General features: G+C 38.6%; 3 protein-coding genes and 1 long non-coding RNA gene across 9 annotated transcripts in view; 2 read left to right on the forward strand and 2 right to left on the reverse strand.

Annotated features, from left to right (window-relative positions):
* Positions 1–1233: 1233 nt before the first annotated feature.
* Positions 1234–7493, reverse strand: c24h7orf57 (chromosome 24 C7orf57 homolog). The gene is made up of 8 exons (XM_061033011.1): positions 7363–7493; positions 6614–6663; positions 6150–6323; positions 5090–5177; positions 4129–4252; positions 3431–3495; positions 3116–3216; positions 1234–2720 (listed from the first exon to the last, which is right to left on the reverse strand). The coding sequence occupies exons 2-8, from the start codon at positions 6654–6656 to the stop codon at positions 2662–2664; spliced, it is 654 nt and encodes a 217-aa protein (XP_060888994.1). The 5' UTR covers positions 6657–6663; positions 7363–7493; the 3' UTR covers positions 1234–2661.
* A 392-nt stretch (positions 7494–7885) lies between these two features.
* Positions 7886–14437, reverse strand: LOC132959802 (four and a half LIM domains protein 2-like). Its single transcript, XM_061033010.1, has 6 exons — positions 14347–14437; positions 12575–12742; positions 11949–12123; positions 11370–11539; positions 9063–9249; positions 7886–8440 (listed from the first exon to the last, which is right to left on the reverse strand). The coding sequence occupies exons 2-6, from the start codon at positions 12728–12730 to the stop codon at positions 8289–8291; spliced, it is 840 nt and encodes a 279-aa protein (XP_060888993.1). The 5' UTR covers positions 12731–12742; positions 14347–14437; the 3' UTR covers positions 7886–8288.
* LOC132959804 (uncharacterized) lies at positions 9260–10575 on the forward strand. Its single transcript, XR_009667100.1, has 2 exons — positions 9260–9561; positions 10134–10575. It is a non-coding gene; the product is annotated as an uncharacterized LOC132959804 (long non-coding RNA).
* Positions 14438–19093: 4656 nt separating the features above from the next.
* Positions 19094–21706, forward strand: part of LOC132959797 (inositol polyphosphate-4-phosphatase type I A-like) — a 34244-nt gene continuing 31631 nt past the window's right edge. For 5 of the 6 annotated variants that reach the window (XM_061032998.1, XM_061033001.1, XM_061033002.1 and 2 more), the window contains exon 1: positions 19094–19218. The gene's annotated coding sequence lies outside the window, so the exon portion shown is untranslated. The remainder of the gene's footprint in view (positions 19219–21706) is intronic. The other variant, XM_061032999.1, reaches the window with a different exon arrangement.

Raw genomic sequence — 21706 nt, forward strand, 5'->3', positions numbered from 1 at the left:
GGGACAAATTCAGAGCTGTAATCTGGCTGTTATACCCAAATAAATCATCAGCATCCTTTTTCATTCTAAGAGCATTTTCTCCACCTGACAAATGTCCCCGTAGGATTAGGATTTCACTGTCACCTTCAGGTTCACAGTTACGCCTCGGAAATAATAAGCGTTAAAATGAGTCAGGGCTGAGCTGTCCGTCAAATGCCAAAAGAATCCATTACCTTTTTTTGAGATATCCTGACAGGCTCATTTATTCTGCAGCCACACATGCTAGAAAAGGAGGAAAAGAAGGGACAACTTCTCGAGCCAAGATCCAAACTAAACTCGAGTAAGTGTTAAAATTCACAGAGCAAACTAAGAAAGTGTTAAAATCTGGCTTCCACACTCACCAGTCTGACCAGTTCATCTGTTTCCTGTGTCCTCCATTCAACCATGAAAATATTAAACCTTCTACCTTCTAGTTTAAAATGTCCAAAAGAGTAAAAACTCAGCGCTTCACTTCAGGATCGAGGACAAAGACAGAAGCCACATTTTCTCCAATTATCATTTTAGACATTTTTAATTTTCAAGTGACTTTGAAACATTTCAAAAGCCATCATTTGGTCAGTGAGGTCGTGCAGGTTCACCTTTTTATGGGCTCATTAGTACCACATGAATACCATTTTTTACAATAACAAAACATAAATAATGAAGGAATAAGGAATGTCAGAGGGGACTTTCTCAGTGCTTCCAATCAGTGATAAAACTAAAATGACCTGTAACGATAAATATCATAACATATCTATGACTTCTGTGTATGACATTTTAACTTTTACATTTGAAGACTTTTCAGACCTGCAGGCGTCCTCTGAAGAGGTCTCCGAGGTGTCAAAGTGAAACTGCAGGGGTTGTTCAAATGGTAGCTGCTCATTATTTGAAGCACTATACAGAATACAGTCAAACAGTCGTATTCTCTTTGAGCCACTTCAACTCTTTTTGCATCGATTGGGGTTGTAAACTACACGAATAGAGCTGGCATTCATCCACCTTCTTCTGTTTGCATTTGTCGATATGATGCTAACATTTACCTCAAGATAACTTGTGAACTTTTACTATGTTTGCTTAATGCCTACGTTTATGTTCATAGCATCTTAGTCTAATCAGGACTTTGAATGACCACTTTCACTTCAGAATTTTTACACTGAATTTTCTGTTTCATGACAATATTGTGGATATTAATGTTTAGCTTTACTCTTCTGTGCATTTTTGGCAGTTTAAGTAGAAACATAAGACTAGAATATGTTGCCAATCTTAAATCTGGAAATGTTATCCTAATCTTCTGAACCACTGGACCAAAGTCTCCTCTTCAAAAGTGATGCTGCAGAAACGTCTCTCTCATCAGAGGAGAATAAACTCCTAACCAGTTAAAAGAAAAAAAAGATGTCATGAGATGGACGTTTGTTGTGGCGTGTGCAGGCTGTGCACTAACACTATGTTCTCCTACTGATGTCTACAAAGTCAAAAACACTGCATGAGCAGGGACACACTGCTTGGTTGGCATGTTCAGAACTCGCATTGTTAAAAGTCGACTGTGTTAATCTTCACAGGGAACGATATCGGACGTGCTTTTCAGCCTGTGGCTCTGCAAAAGGTGGTTCTTTTCCCCCCATTCCTTAATTTCATCTGTCGTTGCATCAGTGCTGTGCTATCAGGCTGCAATAACACAAAAATTAAGATTTAAACATGCAGAATACACCCACATTTAGTCTACTTAGTCTAAGATTCAGACAAATTTGGACTTGCATCAAACATTTGGTATCTGTTTACTGATGAGATTCCTCATTAAAAAAAAGTTCAGAGAAATTTGCAGCACCTTGAGACATTTTTTTGTTGAAATTGGTTTTTTTTTTCTGGTGCTTTGAACAAAAGCTGTCATAAATATTCACGTTTCTCGATTTTAAAGACTCAAACACAACCGGATTATCGAGGGAGAATTAAAGAAGTGCAACCTTTTGCAAAGCAGCAAACCTGAAAAATCAGTTTTGGCCCCTTAAACCAAACTAAACCGTGCCGTCTGCGGCCATCAGTATGCACCTTGGCAGGCGGTCACGGCTGCAGGGTCGCTGTCTGGACGAATGATCGTTCAAACCCCCGCAGCCGAGAACACACAAACCTCCGACGTCCCCTTCACAGAGCAGGAGCCCTGGATCAAAACAAATAATACTTCACGTCACTGGAACCACATTTCATTAGCACAAATACTTTGAAAACTCACAAACTCGATCTTCATACAACCAGGGAGGGAAACTAACACCAGACTCCAGCCAGGTTTAGGAGCATCATTCAGGTGGAATAATCACACTAAACCTGCTTCTGTGGATCTGAAGTGTTAGTTTTCTGCCCTGTGCACAACTCGTCTTTCAAATCGAGAAATCGAGAATTAAAAAATACACCGAGCACCGACACATCTACGGAACAAAATCTGTGTGTGAATTCTCTTTACAAATCAGAGCAAATAAATAGAGAGGACAGTACCTTTGCATAAACATAAGTACAAAACTAACAGTCAGTGGATGTACAATTAATGAGAGTGAACTTGGAGAAGGGAGAAGTGGCGTGTTCATGGATCTGTGAAATCATGAACCAGTGTTAGGTGGACCCCCTTTCCCTCCAGACGAGAACCTGCAAGCTCTAATCCAGGTCGTCCACGTCCTCCGTCATGATGGTGCTCGTCTGTTCGGAGGTCACACCTGGAAAACGAATCAGACGTCAACATGAGGAGCAAAACAGAATCAGACAAACAATTCATCAAAGTGGATGAACGTCTTCAGAAAACATCAAACAATCAAAAAGTCCGTTAGCTGTAATAATACTTACTTCAATAAACAAAAATATGAATCATCTGAACCCCAAATTATCCTATTCATAAACATTTTAAGTCAAGTCTCTTTAGAATGGGACAAGTTGTTGATTTTCTCTTCAAAATGTTTGAACAAAATATATATATATATATGGATTTTGATGACCTCACTGTGTTTTTTTTCTGCCATATAAGAATAAAAAGTTCAGAAACACATCAATGAGATAATAAAAAGACAAAATGTTTCACTCCATTCATCAGAAAAGAACTGAAAGCATTTCTCACTTGAGGTATCGTCATCGTTGGGAGAATTCTTCTTGTCCTCAACGTAGCCATGACTCAGCAGCATGGACATGCTGACGGGGGGAGCCTTCTTATCATAACACCTGCAGAGAGAGAGCATGAGTCAGCACTTTTGTTATGACTGTGGTCATTGAATTAAGAGCATCAGGGAACATTTGATTTACTTTTCATGTCAATTAGCAAGTCAACACATTCAGTTATCGATGGCTTTGAGAGCATTTAAATCCAGAACGAGTGAAATGATTAAAGTCTTAACACCGAACTTTAGAAGACAGAAGAGACAGAAGAGAAGCTCACGTTCGCTTGTATTTGTTGGCCACAGTCAGACCCTCCAGCTGATCGGTGACGCCATCAGGAGACATCTGAGAGAAGATTGATATTTGTAAAGCTATAAATTTAATTTATGATCAAACAAAGAAAAGACAATGATTCTGATATTTAACTGCATGCAATAAACAGAGCGAAGGATGAAATGATGGAAGAAAACTTCATGTGAAATTAGTCATGCAGCTGAAAATGATTGAAGGAAGTGAAAGAAACTAAAAACCCCAGCTGGAACCAAACCACAAAAAAAAAAAGATTTAATCTTCAAAACAGAAAAAAATGCATCTTTTCTGCATCTTTTCTCTCATTCTAAGGTTCTTACACCAACTTAGGCTTCACTATTACCTTAAATTTGCTCTTTATCCAAACGCCCTGCACACGATATTGAATATTTTCATAAATAAACAAGAATTATCGATTTAAAAGCTTCAAAAACACAGAAATATGTTTTTAATCAGCTCCTATCTCTGAACTTACCTCAAACTTGAACAATCACTGCTCAAAGCTATCAAACAGCCAAAGCACGAGCAGGAAGTGAGTTTTAATGTGGCGATGGAGCAAAATGAGGTTAAAAAAAAAGGAAAACATGGTGGTATAAATGCCAAAAATAAATAAATTAAAGGATGGGAAGAGATGGACTTTGGGTTGTGACTGTAGTTCGGTCCATTCACCTTATCTTTACCAGGGGAAAATCTATCAGTCTCCCAGGTTGAACCGTTATCAGTGCCAAACGGTGCAGCCAGAGGCTGCATGCCCGCCTTCATCTGGCTGTCAGGAGACGTTGCTTTGCTTCCGCTGTAAATACAAAACCACGGTGATGTACCAGATATAAGAAATCAATGCAGGCCACTTTTTCCAACCTCTCGCTGTGGCTTGTACTTTTGACCGGTGCTTCACGCGGCACTCAGGTGGATCAACGAGCACATATAAGGTGTGTCAGTTATTCTGAGAGATTTTTTTATTAACAATTCTAGCCGTCTCTTCACTGACAATATAAACAAGTCTGAGTTTTTAAACTGATAAACATCTTTACATGTTTCAGACTGTTATTGATACCGATACCTCCATTTGAAATGCCTCCAATAAGGCTTAAAATGTCGTACCTGGTATCAGAGAGAACTTCACTCAGTGAACTTAAATAAAAGTATTTGTTTCTTCATGTAGCCTACAAAGGTCACATGTATCACACTGCTGCTACTAGAATCAGTGGTTGAAGAGGGGAAAAAGAAGAACCTGATTTAGGTGAAATTTGATGTGAAGAAAACACACAACAACAGTGAGTGCACGCAGAGAGAGTAATGTTAGTCAGCAACACGTCAGCAATCTGTGTTATCAATCCCACACTACAAGTCTGTATTTGTATTGAAAGTTAACATTGATAGTTTCTAAATGTGCATCTTCATTTAGTCTATGGGTCAGGCCATACAACAAAGACAAATGCAACATGATTATATCCATACAGCTGTTACATTTTAACAAAATGTGGTTTTTAATGAATTTGAATAAGATGAGTACTTGGTATCAGACAGTATTTACATCTAGGTATCTGTATCCTAGAGGGGAAACAAGGTATTGTTAAATCTCTGGTGGGGTTCCATTGATCTCGTCTGTACGTGTGACCGGTGTTTGTACCTCTTGGATTCATCGCCTCCGAACCAGTTGGTAGGACTGTAGGCCTTCTTGGGTTTGTCCTCGGAATCACCATCATGACTAAGCAGCCCTGCAGTAGAAGAGGAAACATGACGGTCAAAACAAAGCCAGCAGTCATGACGCATTGTTCTGTATCTCACCTTTAATAGCATAACGTGATATTTGACTCAGAGGCCATTTAGCTCAGGGGATTAACAATTACTCTAATACAAAGTAAGTGTTTGAATCTTTGAAAGCATATGCTACAATAAACAGCAGGTTACTTGTAAACGACCCACTTCCCTCCAGCATTGCTCCCATTGTTTAATAATAAGTGTGCTATATTAGGAATAATCAGCAGCAGCTTTTTTTCCCCTCAAATTCAAGATTCAAGAAATAATGTTGATGCAATGAATGTATTTTCTCCTTCAGGTATTGATTTGTCTATCAGAGGCAGGAAAGAAAAGACAAGAGTGGGACAATGCCCCACGATCAGCAGGAATTTGAAACACTAAAATCACTGAAAAAAGCTGTTTCAGTTCAACTCAGTGTTTCTCTGACACTCTTTGGTCATGCCAACTGATATTACAGTAAGCTTTTACATTGAGCTTCAAACTGAACTTTTCAGACTTAAGTGTGAACAACAACAAAAATGACTTGATTCCCCTGATAACTGAAGCCAGCAATGTTGCATTTTCAATAAACAAAAGTGGCTGTCATGTTTTCCCAAAATGCGTCAGAAAAGAATCTGCAAAGATCTCCTCTTTTAAGTTCAAGTCAGCCACTTGTTCAGGATTTGCATTTCAAAGACTCGTCGGCTTCAAACAAATCCTCTGGGATGTTGTTTTATTTTCAAAATGTGATGACTTTCACTGTTTTAGTTGACTGTATTCTCCTCATTCAGGGGTCAGAAGCAGGTTAGTCAGATGTCCTTATTTGGATATGTGAAAGGAGGCACTTGTTGTTGAAGCAAAGTGAGAAAATACCTCAGATTTACAGCACAAGTATTACCACAGCTCAGTATTTAAAAGGCCTAGCACCTCGACAAAATAACACATTTTACCTTTGTGTCCACCGCCCTTTGCCAGCTTGACATACTCAGAGTCAGACTCAAATATCCCCACTCTCCGTCCACTGGTCCTCTCCTCTGGGCAAGTTTCATCCGCACTCTGGGACAGACCAGGGATCTGGGAGGTTGGTCCAGACGCACCTGTGATCACAACCCCCTGTTTGATGCCTGCAAAACAAGTGAAAACTACATATTTTTGCTCTACTACATTATTCCTACTAAATGCTTTCTTGGCACAAGTGAGTAAAGGATGCACTGCACGTGCAGGTTACAGAAGATAAAACGAAATAATCTGATGTCGCTGCTCTTTTCTTATTGTGTCATAAAGCAAATAATGTAAACCAATGTTAATTTAAAAAATATTACATACCTTTCCAGCTTTGAGTATTTGAATGCATTACATGTAATGGCACAAGAAAATGCATGCAAATGCCTCATTCAATTTAAATGAGTCTTACCACCAGGCTTGGTCCTCCGATGGTTGGGCACAGCAGCACTCATTTTAGCTCTGGTAGGTATAGCAAAACAAGATATAGTCTAAGTAAGCAGTAGCTCCTTTCTAAATCAGAACACATCCAAGACTCAAAGCAGTACTTGTTGCACATCAATTTTCCACTTTAAATCACGTTTTGTTCATTTTTTTTCTCTGATCATCTTCTACTGCAATGGACAAAGAGGCCAGTACTCCAGAGAAAGAAAATTACATTTTCAAGTAGAAAATGTATTATTTAGTAGATATGTTGTGCGCCGAATTACCCAAAGTGACAAAATCTTTAAATACATATTGGTAATCTTGCTAAGAAAGTAGTGTACTGTTTATTTTAACGATGAAGACTTAAATATTCAGGTTTTCTAACGGAGTTCGGCCTCGCTGTTCCCCCATATACAGCAGAGCGGCCCATCTGCGATCTTTTATCAGAATAATAGCAATTGGGATGTTGTTAATAGTAATTCAATTAAGATACAACAACTCTTATTTGCTTTAAATATGAGAAAATAATGTATTTTAGCTTGAAAATACGGATAAAGCCCACAGAATGAGACTTGATAGCATTTTGGCTAACAAAGCCTCGCTAGTACAGTTAGCCGCCTTGCTAGTCGCCGCAAAGGCTCTCGACCAATAACCTTTTTTTGAGGCTCTAACAAAACTTTTATCAAAATATTCAGATAACAAAATTGCTCACAAACAGTAAAATGCATATCTTACATTATATACTAGTTTTCCTTCGTCGGAAATATTGAGCGGCTTTTTGCAATTAAATTCCGTTAGCTTCTTCTTATTCCCTTGCACACACTTCCTGTGACACCTGCAGCCAACTTCCGGTGCGCTAACCAAAGATCGTATATTTACTGATGTCATTTTGTAGGCTGTAAAATTGGAGGCGCTTACATACACAACAAAGCTTGGTTGCAGATTTTGAAATGAACAGGAGTGAGAGCTCTTTTTCGTATTCCTGTTATAAATACATGAGCAGAAGATCTCTGCCCACGTTCGGAGAACATGATCATGTCTTCTTCCAACAGCTAATTAAACAGGTTTTCTTTATTATAAGCATCAAATAATAGTGAATTTTAAACATCAACCAACATACTCTTTAACTTCTCACTATTCACGGTTTACAGTAAAATTTAAATGCAATTTGTTTTGGGTTATAAAACTGAAATGGGGTGACTCAGTTTCACTGTAAAAACATATTCTCACAATGATTTACAACAAAAAAAAGCACCCATCAAAGCCCACAATTTCTTTATTAAGATTTACAACACATTTTATGTAATAAGAATACACAGTATTAGTAATACTATAACATCTCTATTAAGAACAATTGCAACAAAGGTGTGATCTGTTTTAAAAAACTAACATTCTTTTAAGCTATCCTGTGAAAGTGTTAAGTTATTCTAATGACAGAGTTTCATTGGAACAAAAGGGAGCAAAAAATTACAGTTCAGAATAAAGGCCTTGACTCATAAAATACAGTATCATTAGCATATCAAGAAAATACATCAGCAGAAGGAGCAGGTTAATGTGCAAGAAACTAATAAATGATGCAATGAATGCAGCAAAGGCCAGGTTGGGAGAGTACTGCTGCTGCTCTCTGATTAACATTCAACTCTGTTCGGTTTGGAGATGACTTAGAAGTCTTTGCCACAGTCAGGGCAGAGGATGTCGTCTTTGCAGGTGAGGAAACCCCGGCCGACAAGAGACACGCTGCACTTCTTGCAGTTGAAGCAGTAGTTGTGCCACTGGCGCTGCTCAAAAGAGATGTACTTGCTCCCCCCGAGACCTGATGGAAAGGCAAAAAAAGAGGAGCCATGAGTGGCCTACAAAGACCCACAAGCAGTCTCATGATCTCTGTAATTAAGTAATGACTTTAATTGATGGTTAGTGGATGTACAGGATGCAGAAGGCAGCATGTGACCTGGGAGCAGATTGGTTCATTGGTTCATACATGTAACTAATACAATAGTGTGTCAAATCTGTACAGTAAAGAGATATGAATTCAATAAAGGAGTTGTTTTAGCAAAGAAAACTGATTTTAAAGCTTTAAATAATACTTCACAAGACATGTCAAACAAGTGAGAAACACTACTGAGTTGCACTCTGGGTAATGTAGGATCTGTGATGGTTTTTAACTCAGCCTCTGCTGCTCTGATCATGTCGCTTGTACTTTCAAAATCTGTCTCTTGCAAGTCCCTTTTATAATCACTGTACACACATTTTAAGAGATTATTTGTTGTAATATTTCCTGAGGGACAAAGAAAAAAAATATGATGATTGAGGCTATATTTTATTTATATATATTAACAGATTTTACAAAACGTGAATCCATAACTGAGACTTCAAAATTAAACTGAACTAAAATTGTTGAATAATCATCGATGACTCATTCACAGGGTCTACTTTACCGCTGATGGGGGTGGTGCAGTGAACACATTTCTTGGCGAACAGGTTGCAGAAGCAGTTGAGGCAGTAGGCGAAGTCGTCCCGGGAGGTGAACCTCTGGCCGGCCAGCTGCTGCTTGCAGCTGATGCAGACGAAGCACTCCTTGTGCCAGGGCATGTCCCGGTAGTTCACTCCTCCGGTGATGATGGGCTGAAAAACACAACACAATGAATATTTATGTCTGTCAGAAAAGTAGACTAGAATGAATGAATAATTCATTCAGTATTTTGTTACGGGATCGCTTTGAATTCCCGCAAGAAAAGTTTTTGTTTGGACCCCTTATATCGTAACTCCAAGATAAGGGGTTCAAACATAAATAAGGAGAATTGAATTTGTCCCATTATTTTCCCATTAATGTGACTTATTTGGAGCCCTGAGTGTAAGTGAATGCATCAACCTTCATGCAGCTTGAGCCGATTCAGTCCGTCAGTGTGTGTCGATAGTCCAATCTGGTACATTCAGGTGATGTGGATTTCCTTGTTGTTGATATGTTTGATAATGAAGAAATTCGCCGTTGACACTGACTTGCTTACATAATGATCATTTTATTGACAAACAAGTTACAGCATCGCCAGGCTCGCCATGATTCGACCTGGGAGAGACACAGCCAAAAGTGATCTCTCCCGAACATACATTGAGAGTGCTATTTATACACAATGTTACAGGGCACATGAGGACATCTGTTTCTTCTTGGGTATCTCTCTGGACTCAGGACAACCCCTCTTACTACAACAGCAGGGGTTTCTGTCTTAGTCATAAGTATGTCATAAACTCAAAGGACAACACAGGTCACAGATACAATCTCCTGTCCAGCTGTCCCTGGGCAACCCTCTGGACACAAGGGTCCATTTGTTCACATTCCACTGTGGGGGATCCTAGCTTAGATCTAGGCATTTCCTGCACTCATCCTCATCCTGCGAACAACACCTCTAAACAACCATTCCACTGAAGGAAACCCCTTTAACAGATGTGTGCAGTATACACTTAAAGATCACTATAATATCTCTGTCCTAGATATTTAAGACACTTCACAGGTCAGAACAAAACTAGCCTATTCATGTAACGCATATGTTAAATATTTGATGACAGATGATCAGATTATGATCATTTCTGCAGCTTTAGCTGCCTCTTAATAAGCTTAAAACGTTGAGCAGCTTACAGCTAGCAAATCAGTCAGTTACAATGGTGATTGGGTTTTATGAAATTAATTCATACATTTGCAAATTAGGATTTGCTGCACACACACAGAACACCTCCACAAAGAGCATAATCAGAAACATTTTATCCTTACATTTTGCTCTTCGGGATGCAAAATGGAGGCGAAAGATTGAGGTTTTTTTAGGGATGGCTCAAAGTTGATTTTAAGGGGTAAGCAACTATGTAACCACAAATCAAATCAGTATATAAAATGCAGAACCTAAGCCCAATAGCTGCAACATGAGTGCTGTATTTCTATATGGAGAAACATAAATAGCATCATTACATTTTAATATGAAGACAAGCTGTTTTCTCCACGATACACAGAACCATATGAAGCAGGACCCAGATTTGCAATTTGTATAACGAAAATTGTTGTTTTACTCTCACAGAGTGTCTCTGAAGATCCAGAGCTCCTGCACATCCCAGTGAAGCTTCTCACTGCTTCATTTCTCTGTTTTTCATGCTGTGTGTTGCTGAGTTGTTAACTCACTGATGAGCCAGATGACTGCTGTCTAACCTACCAGCTTTCGGCACAAAAATACGCCTCAGATTCCTGCCTGTGAGACCATCTGTTTCCTGTCTTTAGCTCTTATATAGTGTACATATGAGTCCTCTTTCATCACTCACTGTATTCTTTTCACTCTGGATGTCCAGGCTGAAAGTTTTAGTCCCAGAAAGCACAAAACTTTATTTAAAATTCCAAACATTTCATGAGGTGAACTTGGCTTCATAACATGCACAAGACATGAAAACTATTTAAATATTATGAATTTCACAGCCTTAAAACCCACATTAGGTTTAAACACTTCACACAATATCAGTCTCATGAAAATGTTTTACCCATCAAATGTTGAACCTAACCAAGGGACTGTTTCTTGTTTGCTTTTCATAATTGAATATGGATTTTTTTTTTATTATCTTGCTGAAGGAGGATTTGCTCGTTAGTGACCTCTCTGCAACTTCTCAAGCATTACGCGAAAACAAAATCAGTGCATTTGTAGAAGAAAAATTGATTTCAGCTCAACTTAAGAGGAAAAAAATAATTGATTTGCAGCTAAATGTTGTTTTACCTTCTTGCAGTGGACGCACTGCTGGGCAAACTGCTTCTCGTAGCAGGGCAGGCAGAAGTTTTTGAGGTCCTTCTGGACGAAGCTCCTGGTGCCGATGGGTTGCTGGCAATGGTTACAGGCGAAGCAATTCTCATGCCAGCTGTTACCCTTGTGCTCCATCTTCTTAGTTCCTGGTGAGGACAGAGAGATGCTGTTAGAGTGTAACAGGCCTCACTAAAGATTTAGTCTCTTAGTTATCAGCGATATATTTTCTTTAGCTTTTCCTGCCATGCAAACAGACATTTTCTACTTCAGTTTTTGTGTCTTCTTACATAATTAAATGTACAGTAGGCCCCTCTATCCTCCTGGCATTCAGGTCAACCGAAACCAATTACAGCTAAATGAAGTTTGCTGACTAATTAAATCTACCTAGGGGTTTCTAATTGGATCCAAATGATGAAAATAAGGCGGCAGATATCAAGATAATAGACAAAATATGGGAAGGAAAAGCCAAGCTTACAAACATTTTCCTCCACACTGTGACCCAATCTATCCTCAAATAACCAAACTTTGACTCCAGGTGGGATCAGGCCCTCTCACCTGGCATTATGGTCTTCAGGCATGCATTGCATTTGGCTGAGTACTCGCTGGCGAAGCAGTCGGTGCACATCAGCAGGTCGTCCTTGTTGGCAAAGGGCTGATCTACCAGAGACTGCTCACACTTGGAGCAGAGGAAGCAGTCGCTGTGCCAGTGGCGGTCGTTGTAGGACAGATCCTGAGAAGTCAATAGAGGAATAATTATTATTTATTATTATTAATAATTATTATTGTTTTGTCATTGCCTCTGGAATCAGTGTATGCCTTTTCACTCCCAACAACCGTTTTCATGAAAATAAGCCGTTGATTCACCAAAGTTATTTTTTTACATTTCAACACCAACAATGATATAAGAGAAGTATGTAAAGCTACTCTGAGGACATCCATTGGTTTGAAAAAGACTGATTTAAGCCTTGACTTTTCCTGTTTGGTCATGAGCCGTTCTGCTAACATTGTGAAACAAAACTAACTATATGAAGGGACATTTCTATGAATAGTGTCAGAGTCAAAGAACAGGTCAATGAAATGTTTAATGTATGAACTGTTTCAGAGTATCAGCAAACATCAATGGTTAAACATGAAAGTGAATGGCTGACCCTCACTGACTGAATCCAGATTTAAACTTTTACCTTGCTGGTGCATCCAATGAGAAGTTTGCACATTTCACAGTTGTTGGAGAAAAGAGCCTCGTAGCACTGAATGCAGTGCGGGTGCTCCTCCTTCAGAATGTACTTTTTCCCGAACAGGCTCTCCTTACAGTTGTTGCAGTCGTACTGCTCGACCATTTTGACTCAAATCTTCTTTCTGAGTTGTAAAAACAAGAAAAAGGAAAAGCAATTCAAATTCCAAATACAGATTAGTTTGGTGTTATTTGACAGCAGCTAAAGCAGTACAGTAATATCTCAGATCACATGTTTGTATACATCCATGACCGTGTCAGGTGCAGAAATCAGCCCCTCTCTGGAAACTTAATTGAGAACAACATACAACAAATTAGGCCGAGGAATGTCACAAACAACCCGCACAGGAGCAAACACTGTAGGGCAAATACATTCCACATTATTAATTGAGATGATGTGACTTTTAAATCTGGTTTACTTTCCTCTGAATTCCAAATAAAGGATTGAGAATGAATTGTCATTTGTATGTGACACCAAATTCAACGACATGAAGGAAAGATAAATGAAGTCAAGCTGTTTAAGTTATCACTGAAATATCCATTAGACTACAAATTAGTTTGGAAGAGGATTGAGGACGTTACTGATCTGATTATTGAAAAGTGCTTTAGTGTCAATTGTTACATAACGTGTGAAAATAAAGTTCTGAAGGAAGAACAAGAGTGGAATGTTTTCATGGAGGAGAATCATTTGATCAAACTAAGTGAGTTGTTTTGAGGACAATTAGCAGGGTGCTAAAACAGGAGCAACAAAAACATCTTTGTCTTTAACGAGTTAAGTGAAATATTGAGTCAGAGTTTTTAATTTTTCTATGACATAGTTTAGCTAATTTGGGAGATAAAAAAGGTTGGATAAAGATGTTTCCAAATCAATCACGAAACCATTTTTTCATCAGTTTCTCTGCATTTTTGAAAGACATCAGATCCAAATGAACCTCAACAAACATCGAAACCCCAGCCAGGGAACCCGAGAGGACAAATATCAAGTGGTGGACAAGAAAGATGGAAAATGAAGGCCAGGTTTTGTCTTTGTTTTTTCTCAAACCCTCTGAATCATCAACACTCCATAATAAATACGTTTCCCTTTTGTATCCCTCTAAACCCAAACCCGTTATATTCATCCATAACTCTACCTACAGATCTAAAAACCTGCCTTGTATCTCTTTTGACCCCCACATATACCAAATACCCTCTTCTCTAAATCCCCTGTACCCTTTCATATCCCCCTATGCAGACCCACTATCTGTCTTTTTATGGATTTTATACCGTCAGATTACTTCATAAGAAAACCCTGAACACCCCTTTGGATTACTTTAAACCATTGGTACTCATTTTCTGCCCCATCATACTTTTAAACATCCATTTCTGCATCTGAAGCTACCTGATGTAAGTTAAAAATCTGTGCAGCATCATGCAGACATTAAGGCGATTTCTAAATATGTGACCGATATGCAGAAATGAAAGACGAAAGCAGGTAATTTAAAATAATCCCATCACAATGCCTCAGAAACTTGAATTATTATCTCTTAATCACTGGAAATTTAGAGATTAAACTGCTTTTAAGATACAGATCTGACACAAAATATCACAAGAGGTTAAAAAGGTTCACACATCACAGACATGGGAGATTAAAAGCAGGATTAAAATCATCACACTTGTGTCTACCTTTTATGAAGGACTGGAGGAAAAGACGTGAATACAAAGGCGTAAAGACGGTCCTCTTACCTGTCAGAGCAGTCTGAGTGTCAGAGGAGAATCTGAGTCCTGAGGTCTCTGCGGAGCTCTGGAGTCCATCTGCCTTTAACTTTGAGGCAGGATAGAGAAGACAGTCATGTGACTGAAGTGGGCAGGGCAGATTCAATTTAACCTGCTTTAAATTGAATACAAAATGCTGAATGAACCACAGGAATGCTCGATGCTGAATTCTTTGAACATGAAACTTAAAGAGGAAAAATATGTCAAGATCTTTACAAGATATCTGCAAGTTTACACACTCAAATACGTATTTCACTTTATAAAGAAAGGCAGGAAAGAAACTTTTGTCATTATCACAAGACAATATGATGATAAAAACACAACCTGTGTGCTCTCAGGCCTCCATACTTACCAAAACTCAGGAGAGAAATATCCTCCTTGTTTGTGTCCCGACTGACTTCTTACTTCCTTAAAAGTACATTTTATTCCCTGTTTTTCAGTGTTTACATCATGGGGCAACATACAAGGTGGAAAAATGAAGCTTGTTGATGCTGCTGTTCCTCAAATGGCCACTAGAGGCTGGCTCCAAAGGTAAGTCACTCCCCATTAATCATGTTAAAATGACAAACTTAAAACAGATTTTAAAATGCTTCCAGCTTCGTTACACAAACAGTTCTGGTCTCTAAAGATGAATTATCCCTTCATGACGACTGCGTAAGAGACGTTTTTTGATATAAGTCAAAGATTTAAGTTCAATTAAATCTTAAAGTCGTTTGTATTTAAGGGCGAGGATGTTATAAGTGACAAACTGGTGCTGCTAGCTGTCTGCTAGGTTTCACCTCCAGAGACTGCACTTCATCTCTGTCTTGCTTTTCCACCAACTTTCAAACATTTCACACGTTTTTGATTTGTAGATGGAGGAGAAAGCCCTCAAATAATTTAACTTTTAAATTTTTAAATCTCAACAATGACTTAGCTACAGTAAGTCCATCACCGGATATCAGCTTTAAAAAAAAAAGGGGGTTTAAGGTCACAGTGATCCTGCAGACATCACCTCATGGTTATATAAGTTTGATTTCACCAAAAGTTTTATTTAATGTCCATGTCTTCTCATTAAAACAAAATAAGTACTCTCTTTATCGCTGCCGCCATGTTTATCGAATCTCACTTCCAAAGCATTATGGAGGAAAACTCCCACCAAATTAGATTTGATATGTGACATTATACGGACAAATGTATTTTGTGTGACACTTCACTGACACTGGGTTAGAAGAGGACGAGAAAGCTCGACTACAGAGTCGTTTTTATCAGTGTGCGTGTTTGACTTTTTGCTTGACAAAGTTAAAGATCTGTCTGGATCGTCTCTGCTCGAAAATGTCATTGAGTATAAATCTGCAGAGGTTTTTCTTCTGCGAGCATCATTATCATAACCCCGAGATGAGGCGAGCTCTTCCTTTAGCTTTTCATGCTGACTTCAGCTGCATTCAAACACAGAGAGATGTTTGATTTGATCTCTTATTCCTCCTAATGACATAAATCAAGAACTTAGAATGAACCATGTCGGCCTGAGTTCATCTGTTATTTTTTGTTGGTACATTTAACGAACATTAACTACAGTGTCCCAGCAGTAGACTTGGAAATCTGTAGCAGGGAAAACATTCTTAATTTGATTACATTTAACATAATCAACTTTTAGTCTTATGTTAACTGAACCATTTCGACCATTTTGGTGACACGGCAGTATTCATCAGGTGAGCTGGGCTCATTAGAAGTCCTCTGTGTAACGTAGAACATCTGATGAAGGTTAAATAGGTTAGATGGTAAATAAGAGCGAGAGTCATACTGTGGAGTTTTCTCCGCTTACAGTAATGACAAGAACTGTTTCTTTAAATGGTTCGGGGAAGTGTTGTTTCATTAGAGCTAAACAGCAGCCACCTGTGTGTCATTAAAAAGCTGAAAGGTTCGACTTAATTCATCTGATGTGTGACTTCAATGAGAGGGAACAGAAAGTTAAAATGTGACACCACTGTTTTCATCTTGAATTTGATTTTCTGTCATGGTAATCTAATAGTACAACAGCCGTAACATGAGAGGATCATGTGAATTCAGGGGTCCTGTAAGTCTTATGATTTCATTCAGATTGTGTAATAAATTAGAGCAAAAAACAACTTGGAGACACAGTCTGATTACACCCTGCACTGATGTTCTATCTCACCTGGAAAACAAGTTCAGAATTTGTTTTTCCCATGCAAACTTTTCTAGGAATCCAAGTTAATAACCTTGTTATTCAGAAGAACAAGGTGAACTTTTTATTCTAAAGTGAACTCATTAGGCTTCCTTACAACCAAATTGGTAAACAAGATTAATGGTAAACCAACGAATGCAGTACTTTGAAATCCTATTTGCTGTTTCTCGGTTATCCTACTTGATTTTCACATTAAAGTGATTGACAAAAAAAACAACAATCTATTTTATCTTGATATCACATTTTCTCCCTTAAAATGAAAAAAACAAAACAAATTATAGCAGGTACTGCATTAAATGTGAAGCTTCAATTACTATTAAATTGTACAAATTGGAGGTTAGACTGACGGAAGAGTACCGCTTGTACATTGCAAGATTGAATGAAACAAGATTTTAAAACAGTCTTTAACACCCATAGAACTTTCAAATGTGTCTTGTTTGTTGTTAATCTAGTTAATTAGCATGTTTTTACTTTGTTTACTTGGCTTTTATTTCGAATATAAACTCCCATAGCTCAGTTAATTCGGTTTTATTTATTTAAAACGGGAAGTTTTAGCTTGTGCACTGCTGATCTAATCCACTAGGGGGCGATAATGCGCCAAATATGGATGCTAACCGCCATTAAACTCCACCGAAGAAGAAGAGAAATAAACACGGAAGACTTTTGTAAACATACGGCGTTTAAGATACAAGTCGAGATCAAATGAGGATGTTACACTACCAAAATGAAAAATATGAAACATTTAGCGAATAATTGATCGACTTGAATAGCTATTTCAAGGCTGCAGTGGAAACATTTTTTATTTGTTGAAGATATCGAGTCATTTTTGTGCAGTAGAAGTGGAATAAACGTAGAAATACATGGTGATGTAGCGAGAGTGATGTGGCTCAGAGCGAGGGGGAGAAACTCAATACAGCCCTGTGTGTGTGTGTGTGTGTGTGTGTGTGTGTGTGTGTGTGTGTGTGTGTGTGTGTGTGTGTGTGTGTGTGGTGTGGGGGGGGGGGGGGGGGGGGGGGGGGGAACAAAGTGGAAGCCGTGGATAAAGAAGCTCCCCGCCTATGTGCAGTTTGTTGTTTTCTTATTAAGAGTGTCAGAAAGCTCGGTTACATTGGTGGCAGCTACGGTAACTCTCAAGGGACACCTCACTCTAAAAGCGAATGAGATATACAAAATAACAAACACAACAATCTGTTACACTGGTCAGCAAACAGAGCAGACTAATGATGCATTCAAGTGACGCTGAGATGGTCCATTTCTGGACTTTTTTTCTCCTACTTTGATTAGTTCTTGTCTTTCTAAAATTATAATATTAATTATTGTTAGAAGCTGCTGTACCACATTAATTCCACTTGATGGCAGTACACGGCAATTCCACTGTTAGTGGCTTTACTACAGGGCTTTACATGAGAAATAACCAAAATGAACCAAGTTAAATGTACTTTATCCAACCCTGCTTAAGCAAAAATGTTATTTTCCAAAGATTGGCAAGGCAAAACATAAAACAATAAACACAAAGTATACATAAAATCGCAGGCACAAACTAAAATAAAATAACCATACATACAACATGGAATGGCAATTTTCCAATTCTTTCCTTTTATTGCTTTTATTCCTCCAATTATTGCCATTAATACACAGGTAGGGGTGAAGTCTTACGCAGATGCAAACAATTATTTTCCAGCCGGTATTAAAGTTGAGTTGAAGGTTTATTGAAGTGACTTGATGGAGATATGAGAACAAAAAAACATTTCCAGTGAAGCGAAGCCAGTAGAATGAATGAATTGTAGTTTGTCTGAGTGCTGGTCTGTAACATGAATGCCGGTCTGGTGAGAACTGTCTGTGCTCCCCCTACCTGTGCCACTATATACACACCCCCTCAGTGTCCCTAGTGGAAAATAATATATTCAGATAAATCTAATTATACAACATGCCAACGATAAACACAAAGTGGCTCCTACACAGCATGTCAGTGGTAAAAACTTCAGGTGGTAACTCGTGCATTATCAATAAAACCTGTAGTATCACACAGATTCCACTTGATGGTAGCAGAAGACAACATCACTTTATCCAGTGTGCTGTTTTTGCACCGTTTCAGCAGGAGTTAAATTCAATAGTTTAATGAAAACAAAAAACAACGGAGAACAATTTTAGGTCATTTTAAATTTGATAAATATTGGTTTTGGTTGATTTTTCACCTCGAAATAACACCTGGTAGTCGACTTTATTCTTAATTCAGCATGTTCAATAACGTACGTTCAGTTGCAACCAAACTGTCCGGAAAATATATAATAAATTGAAAAAAAAAAAAAAAAAAAATAGAATTAAATCAAATTTAATAAATTTAATCAAGGTAAAATTGTCTCTATAAAAGTAAATCAGAGAGTCTCAATTCACTTCCCTTTTTCATGATTGAAAAAATGTTTTTTTAAATCACACCAGGAAAACCTTGAGCTTTGACCCTTTTGGTGTTCCGTCCAGTTTGCGCGATGACGCCACCAAAATTGCACGCAGGGGGCGTGGTCAGTTGCTTTTGCTGCTACGCCCACAGTCAGAGGGAGACTCACGTACACAGTGCGGCAGGCTGGGGAGGAGGCTCTCTTTATAACAGTTTTATTTTGTTTAAAACGGATATTTAATCACAGAAAACACCTGAAAGTGTAAGTAACAGATGTTAACTGTTTATTTTAATTCAAAGTGCGTAGCTTTATGACGTCTTTTCTCGGATAAGACCGCGGCTTTGTTGGTGTTTACACCGATAATGGTTAAGTTCAGAAAGGGAGCTTAAGTTTGCTTTTCGGCACAAGACTGGTATTTTTTGGGCACATAACTTATAAATATAAGGGAGCAGAGTGTAAGTGAGTGCAGCAGACTGACGCTCAGTCAGTAATTAGGACATACAACACATTTAAAGGGGTAGAATTATGGTTTTAATTAGCTAAAGTGCAATGTTACGTATAAAATCACCCCTGACAGGACATGTTATTACGTTGATGTGGTTTCTTGAGTGTGACAGGCGGGTCACAGCTTGAGTAACACTGCTGCCTCTAGTATTACGTAACTTATTAAGGAAGGGTGCATTTCCTCAGAGCGAGTGAGTGTAAAGAAACAGTTAATTACCTTCATGCTTATATTATGACACACATATAGGTGAATTTATTTCATGTCACCCCGATTGCAATGACTGTCTATGTTTGTGTCTGGATGCTGTCTCTTGCAAACACACGTGCTTGGTCTGCATCTCTGTGTGTTTGTTTTTTTCCACACACATTGCACTGCTGCAGTCTCTCTCTGCTGAACAGGCTATCACGGTGGTTTTGAGTTTCGCTGTGCAGGAGTCAAGGTCAGCGTGGACATCGATTTGAGAGCGTCGATGATGGGTTTTGAAAGGGAAGAGAGTGACCTGCTGGAAAAATGAGGCCATGCATGAGATGCTGTGTGGTCAAATGCAAAGTTTGACACAAGAAGTGGCTTCAGGTGGGAGTTTTTTTATGAGGCTTGTGCAAGTAGACCTTCATCCCCTTGCATAATTTGAGATTTGAATTTGTGCAAGTTGTGGCTGTGTGCATGCAAATGGCTGCAAATCAAGTTTAAACAGTATTAAATAGCTCAGATATCTTTTTTTGATCTGAAGTGCAAGATAAGCTTGTTTTTAGAGCTGTTAGCCAAATTCACCGCCTTATAACAATTTGAATAATGCAGGAAGAAAATCAATTCTGCATCTTTGCTTTGGACTGTCCATTTTCATTTCTTTTTGCCCTCACTTTTGTTCTGGAAAATGCCACTACTTTCATTTCCTCCAGTGTTTATTCTCAGATCAATCATAGCTGATGACTCGCTGTCTGGCCAAATTCAGGCTGGTACTTTCAGAAGCGCTTTGATTGTAGAGAGGCTTTTTCCTCCCAGATAACAACACCTTTATCAAGCCCTGATGTTACATATTTCATTATTGTAGATTCATATGTGATTGATTGATTAATAGGTCTATGTATAAAAAGCATAAAATCAGAGGAAAAGGCCTAGAGCAGCATATTAATTGTACAAATATGTGCATTTTTAACAGAAAAGTAGCAAATCTACATATTTTACAAACTGGAACCAAAAACTAAGCAGCCAATTCTTACATGTCTGGTTCATTTTTCACAGTGAGCAGTTTCTGTCAGGACAGTTTTGTGACGGGTCATGTAGCATGATTTCTGGTTTTGGGCCGTTGACGTGCTCTGTCTGATCTGAATGACGAGCGCTCCCTGATCTGTATTGATGGAGGGCGAACCCCATGATGTCCGTCTTATCTTTATGTGTGTGGTCTATGGTGACTCATCAAAGTCTCCCACTCAGCTCCAGAGGTTTGACCGGAAGCCTGTTGATTCATCCTTATCTGTGTCTCCTTCTGTATCTGTCTCTCATGTTGTCGTCATAAGGCATATACAGTATATTTATAAGCAGCTCTTAATGACAGATGTTAGTGGTTGTTGCTGCCTCCTTATTAGCTGTGTGGTTCTTTAAAAATGGAAGAAGAGTAGCATATCACTGACTTAATGAAGTGATAGAGGTGGACAGTCACACTCAGTGGGTCGGTAATGAGCTGTGTCATCCTCTTCAGCAAAAATGGATCGCCTAATAAACCATCAGCCTCATCATCAAATTTCAACATGAATCATGTTCTAAAACATTTCTATGATATGCAGTCGGAAACAAATCAAGGATAAATATGACAACAAGTTTTATATCAAATTACGTGGACAGTGGAGTCAACAGATTGTTCATGAAACAAAACAAGGAGTGTGGGATTATCTATTAGGTCTTACTTTGATCTATCATTAGACAGAGACACAAAATAATTTGAGTAATATGGTGAAGCAAACGTGAATGAGAAATATTGTTTTAATAGAAAATATATTTATACTTTCATGTACATTTTCTAAAGTCCTTTTCACTGATAAGCCCCCCCCCCCCCCCCCTTTAGTGTACATGTGTGTAGTTGTTGCGATGGAGGGACTAACAGCACACTGACAGACTCACTGTTCTGCTGATGCTCTCATGCAACAGTGACATTAATTATTAATGAGCTTTAGGGAAATGGAGGGGCATCATAAAGAGAGTGGTGTGTGTGTGTGTGTGTGTGTGTGTGTGTGTGTGTGTGTGTGT

This window comes from Labrus mixtus, chromosome 24 (assembly GCF_963584025.1).
Source record: "Labrus mixtus chromosome 24, fLabMix1.1, whole genome shotgun sequence".
In the NCBI taxonomy this organism is placed as follows: Eukaryota; Metazoa; Chordata; class Actinopteri; order Labriformes; family Labridae; genus Labrus; species Labrus mixtus.

What these genes read in the sequence shown, in the direction of transcription:
- LOC132959802 (XM_061033010.1), bottom strand. Translation starts at nt 12,730, where the DNA reads ATGGTCGAGCAGTACGACTGCAACAACTGTAAGGAGAGCCTGTTCGGG. An exon ending in TCATTGGATGCACCAGCAAG is followed by an intron (nt 12,124 to 12,574) that starts GTAAAAGTTTAA and finishes TTGACTTCTCAG; the next exon opens with GATCTGTCCTACAACGACCG. An exon ending in CTGCACCACCCCCATCAGCG is followed by an intron (nt 8,441 to 9,062) that starts GTAAAGTAGACC and finishes CCTTTCCATCAG; the next exon opens with GTCTCGGGGGGAGCAAGTAC.
- c24h7orf57 (XM_061033011.1), bottom strand. Translation starts at nt 6,656, where the DNA reads ATGAGTGCTGCTGTGCCCAACCATCGGAGGACCAAGCCTGGTG. An exon ending in AAAGGGCGGTGGACACAAAG is followed by an intron (nt 5,178 to 6,149) that starts GTAAAATGTGTT and finishes CTTCTACTGCAG; the next exon opens with GGCTGCTTAGTCATGATGGT. An exon ending in GCCAACAAATACAAGCGAAC is followed by an intron (nt 3,217 to 3,430) that starts GTGAGCTTCTCT and finishes CTCTCTCTGCAG; the next exon opens with GTGTTATGATAAGAAGGCTC.